Below are 6,104 nucleotides of genomic sequence, written 5' to 3' on the forward strand. Positions count from 1 at the left end.
AAATTGCAATGAGTAATGTTATTCTTTATGCTCTGAAAGTTTAACTTTGCAGTGACATTAATTTACTTTTTTGGTAGTTTGAAACAATATAATAAATAATGTCGGAATAAATCAAGTACTCGCAGCTCATAGACTGAATTTTGGACTGTAATTTGCATGACAATATATAGTTTCAAACTAAACAAATGTCATTGGAAGTCACTTTGTTTCAGTTCAAGATGTGAGAGTTGAGATTAATGTCCCACAATAAATAAAGTATAAATATAAGGACAACCATGAATCATGAGCTAAGGGGAAATGTGATCTAATGTATATTCAAATATATAACTCTATGACACAGACATTTCTGGTTGAGACGTGCTTTAAATAAAGCCATTTTAACATGCAAAAATACTCATTAACCCAAACAGAAATGCTTTATATTATTATTTAGGCTCCCAGATGCATGTTTTGGAGCCTAAGTATTGGAGCTCTTAACTTTCTCTCTGAATCATTATTTTCCTGACCAACCATGACAATGTATTGTTTTAAACTACCAAAGTCATCTAAAGTCACTTTGATTAGCATTTCAGTTCAAGTTGTCACAGTAGAGATTATTGTCCCATAACGCAAATTTGCTAAAGTATAAATGTAAGGAGTACACCTATGAATCATGAGCTAAGGGCAAACGTTATTTAATGTATATTTAAATATATAACTCTATGACACAGACATTTCTGGTAAAGTCGTGCTATGAAGCCATTTTAATATGCAATAATACTCACTAACCCAAACAGCAATGCTTAATATTATTATTTATGCTCCCAGATGCAAGTTTTTCAGTACAAAAGTAACTCAGTTGGCATTTTAATTGCATGAAACAATATACTATATAAAAGATAATAAATATATGAATAAATCCTTCAAATGCAAAAGTATTGCAGTTCTTAACTCTCTTTGAATCATAATTTTCCTGTCAACCTATGACAATCTATTGTTTTAAACTACCAAAGTCATCTAAAGTCAAGTTGTCAGAACAGAGATTACCAAGTCATAATGCAAAGTAGGGCTGCACAATATATCATTTCAGCATCGATATCTCAATGTGATCATTCGCAATAGTCACATCGCGAGTATACGCAATGTTAAGAGTCTGGATTATGATAAATCATTTCGCAAGTGTTTTTTGAGGCCTGTGACTGTGAAGATTTTAAAAGCATTCAGGCTTAAGAAATTGAACTCGTTTTAACTTTGACAAATTAATAACGATACATTCTAATGAATTGTTTAGAAAACAAAGATTATGAAGTATTATTTTACATTTGATTGTTCAGTTACTGTATACCTGAATACAGTTCGACTCCTCGAAAAACAATAAAATAATTTGTATCTTTTACTTTATTGAACTTATCCATGCTTCTAGATTATAGTGTGTCTTATATTTTATTTATACGCACTCCCCTACAGAATCATCCCAATCAATCTAAAATGATCAATTCTTTCCAAATAGTTTTTCAACACTGTATCTAGTGCAATTGTATTCATATCGCAATATATAAATCGCAGAATAAAAAATTACGGCAATGTTAGATTTTTCCAATATTGTGCAGCCCTCATGCAAAAGTATAAATATAAGGAAATTATGAGCTAAGGAATAATGTGATCTACTGTATATTTTATATAGCCTGGTTGAGACGTGCTATAAATTAAGCCATTTTTAAAATGTAAAAATACCCACTAAGCCAAACAGCAATGCTTAATTTATTGTTTAAGCACCCAGGTGGAAGAAACCGAAATTTTTACTTTGCTTTTTCAACTTTTTCAATTTTCAACTCCAGCCATTCAATTTGTTTAGCCTTTCAGTTCAAGTTGTCAAAGCAGAGATAACGTCCCATAAAGCAACAATGCAAAAGTACATTTACTGGCCACTTTATTAGGTACACCTTACTAGTAACAGGTTGGACCTCATTTTGCCTTCAGAACTGACTTAATCCTTCATGGCATAGATTTAACAAGGTACTGAAATATTTCCTCAGAGATTTGGGTCCATATTGACATGATAGTATCACACAGTTGCTGCAGATTTGTCAGCTGCACATCCATGATGCGAAATCTCCCTCTCCACCACATCCCAAAGGTGCTCAATTGGATTGAGATCTGGTGACTGTGCAGGCCATTTGAGTACAGTGAACTCACTGTCATGTCCAATAAACCAGTCTGAGATGATTCGCGCATTATGACATGGTGTGTTATCCTGCTGGAAGTAGCCATCAGAAAATGGCTACCACTGTGGTTATAAAGGGATGGACATGGTCAGCAATAATACTCAGGTAGACTGTGGCGTTGACACGATGCTCAATTGGTACTAATGGGCCCAAAGTGTGCCAACAAAATATCCCCCACACCATTACACCCCCACCAGCAGCCTGAACCGTTGTTACAAGGCAAGATGGATCCATGCTTTCATGTTATTGACGCCAAATTCTGACCCTTCCATCCGAATGTCACAGCAGAAATCGAGACTCATCAGACCAGGTAACGTTTTTCCAATCTTCCATTGTCCAATTTTGGTGAGCCTGTGTGAATTGTTGCCTCAGTTTCCTGATCTTAGCTGACAGGAGTGGCACCTGGTGTGGTCTTCTGCTGCTTGTAGCCCATCCGCCTCAAGGTTGGACGTGTTGTGTGTTCAGAGATGCTCTTCTGCACACATTGGTTGTAATGAGTGTTTTTTTGAGTTGCTGTTGCCCAGGGGCGTAACAGACATTTTAAAAGTGGGGGGACGGCTGTATGAGATCATACATTCATATAATTAATAATCACCTGTTTCTAAATGGTTTGTCTCTAAAAGTGAGGAGGACGCATCCCCCCCGTCCCCCCCCGGTTGCTACACCCCTGCTGTTGCCTTTCTATCAGCTCGAACAAGTCTGGCCATTTTCCTCTGGCATCAACAAGGCATTTGTGCCCACAGAAACACCGCTCACTGTGTATTTTCTCTTTTTCAGACCATTCTCTGTAAACCCTAGAGATGGTTGTGCAAGAAAATCCCAGTAAATTAGCAGTTTCTGAAATACTCAGACCAGCCCATCTGGCACCAACTACCATACCATGTTCAAAGTCACTTAAATCAGCTTTCTTCCCCATGCTGATGCTCGGTTTGAACTGCAGCAGATCGTCTTGACCATGTCTACATGCCTAAATGCATTTGGTTGCTGCCATGTGATTGACTGATTAGAAATTTGCGTTACTGAGAAGTTGGACCTAATAAAGTGGCCAGTGATTGTATAAATATAAGGAAATTATGAGTAATAATGTGATTTATTGTGTGTTTTTACACTATAACTTTATATGTAGCCTGGCTGAGACATGCTATAAATAAAGCCATTTTTAACATCCAAAAATACTTGCTAAGCCAAACAGTAATGCTTAATATTATTCTTTATGCACCCAGATGGCAGCAACACATGAAAAAATCCAAGTTGACAGAGGATGTGTTTGCCATTCATGCCAGAAACGTCTTACAGGAGCCGAGTTCCTGCGCAGGCCGACAGGAGAGCTGACACACATAACCTGTCATAATGGTGAAAGCAGCCACTGAACACCAGAGACACTATTATTCACACCTGTTCACATTTACTCCGCTGCTGTTTACAATAAAGACAGTAATTACGTGGACAGTTAGGGCAATTACTATGACAAATTGCTGAGAGTATGTGACACATGCTAAGCTGAGCCACAAACACCAGAAGGAAACCCACAACAACTGCACACACAGATGCTGACAGTACACTTATCCACATATAGCTGCGATGATACTGCACATGTTACTCTGTATGTTAGAGAGATGACAAAATCCAAAAGGCATTTATAGTGCAGGAATTATTATTTTTAATAAATAATAAAATAGTTTAATGTCTAATATAAAGTCAAAATTAGTAAAATATTTATTCTTTTTCAAATATTTCTCAAGTGATATTTAATGGAGCAAAGAAATTTTTACAGTATTTCGATCATATTTTTTCTTCTGCAGAAAGTCTTATTTGGTTTATTTTGCCTAGAATAAAAGCAGTTTTTATTTATGTTTTAACCCATTTAAAGGTCTAAATTTTTAGCCCCCTTAAGCCATTTTTTTCGATTTTCTACGTAAAAAGCACTTAACCTAATTAACCTAAACCTAATTAATCTAGTTAAGCCTTTTTTATTGCACTTAAGGCTGAATACTAGTGTCTTAAAAAAAATTTTGTAAAATATCATGTACTGTCATCATGGCAAAGCTAAAAGAAATTAGTTATTAGAAATTTGTTGTTAAAATGATTGCTTGGAAATGTGTTGAAAAAAATCTTCTTTCTGTTAAACAGAAATTGAGGAAACAAATAAAAGGGGTTAATAATTCAGAAAGCCTTATAATTCTGAATTCAACTGTACACGGTTTTGATCTGTAATTTACATGACCAACATTGACAATCTTTCAAACTACTGAAAATGTCAATAAACATCACTTTGTTAAACTTTTCAGCATCAAAAGCTGTCAATTTACAATGCAATTTGAAGGCATTAATACGAACGCATAAAACATCAATGAATTCAATTGAATTGAATAAACTTTATTGTCCATCCCCGCAGAGGTTGGAAAATTGTAGACAGAGGCTCACACACAACAGCAAAACATAAAAACATTATTATTTTAAGACCCCATTTAAAAAAAAACAATGGCAGTGGGAATAAATGTCTTCTTGTACTTAGCCTTTTTTGCTAAAGGGACTTTACTGTCTGCCAAACGGAAGTAACTCCCACAATAGTAGAGGTTTTTCTTTTCGAGTTAAACCAGTCTACAATATTAAAAGGACAGATTCAATAAGTGATTTATTATTTATTAAGTGGCTGTCAAAATGTCCTCCTCAATATCAAAACCTTTCAGTTTTCTCAACAAACCCAACCGCTGCTGGGCCTTTGTAAAAACATTTTTAAAAGAAAATTGAAAGTATTTAAAAGAACTCACCTGTTCAACTTCCTCTCCATTAACAAAGGGTCACAGTATGTTCGTTTGTTTGTCGCATAACACATTTCTTTCACAAGCTTATTTGTTATTCTGACCATAAATAATCTCTAAATTAAAACATTTTATATGAAATTTAGAAAAAACAAAACATTATAATATCAAATAAATATTAACATTTTACTCAAACCTACAACTAATAAATACAATAATAATAAAATGTCAATAGCTTTTTTTATTGTCATTCATTTAGATTCTCACTAGATTATGCTCATCGTGGCTGCTTTTATTTTAAAAAATAATAAATAAAAAAAATAGTTTTTAGTCATTTCTAAAAAATAAAAATAAAATAATAATAATAATAATAATAATAATTTACTGTGATGCAAAGCTGAATTTTTGCAGTCACTATTAGAAAAGAAACCATTCTGTAATGTTATAATTTGGGGCTTGAAAAACATTTTTATCTAATAATTAACAGTTTTAAAACCGTTTATTTATTTATTTATTTTTTCAGGATACTTTGAGTAGATCAAAAAAGCCATTTAAAATGAACAATCATTTGTCCTTTTTGGGTTTGCATATCAATAACATGATGTCCAACTGCTTGCAAATAACAGACAAAAATAAGTTCAAGCACCAAAAGTTGTCAAGTTGCAATGCAATTTGATGACATTAATATGAAAGCATAAAACATTATGAATCACAAGCTTCTACACTGAAAAAAGTGTTGCAGGCAAAACTGTTGTAAACAATTTATTTGTGTTGAATTTAAACAAACAAATTAAATTGAGCAATGTTCAACATAATTTGTTTGTTTAAATTCAGCCTAAATAAATTGTTTACAACCTCTTAACATAAAAAAATTGAGTAAATCCAAGGAATCATCTTTGAATAATTTTTTTCAGTGTACGTTATTCTATTATATACCATAAATAATCTCTAAATGACAAAAACAGAACATTATAGAATCAAATAAATATTAACTTTTAACTCAAACCCACAACTAATAAATAAAATAATTTAAGTTTTTTAATTTTCATTCATTTAGATTCTGTCTAAAATGTTCAGTCACCTGTGCTCATAGTGGCTGCATTTATTTGACTGACTGACTGACTGACAGTCAGACATT

The 6,104-nt window shown here is 33.4% G+C and overlaps 1 protein-coding gene across 1 annotated transcript in view; it reads left to right on the forward strand.

The window, feature by feature from the left end:
* The window catches only part of si:ch211-266g18.9 (transforming growth factor-beta receptor-associated protein 1), a 22,656-nt gene extending 18,823 nt beyond the window's left edge, over positions 1-3,833 (forward strand). The window contains exon 11 of the mRNA XM_056477232.1: positions 3,428-3,833. Coding sequence (XP_056333207.1) covers positions 3,428-3,574 — 147 coding nt within the window. The 3' untranslated portion in view covers positions 3,575-3,833. The remainder of the gene's footprint in view (positions 1-3,427) is intronic.
* Positions 3,834-6,104: the final 2,271 nt, after the last annotated feature.

This window comes from Danio aesculapii, chromosome 17 (assembly GCF_903798145.1).
Source record: "Danio aesculapii chromosome 17, fDanAes4.1, whole genome shotgun sequence".
Classification (NCBI taxonomy): Eukaryota; Metazoa; Chordata; class Actinopteri; order Cypriniformes; family Danionidae; genus Danio; species Danio aesculapii.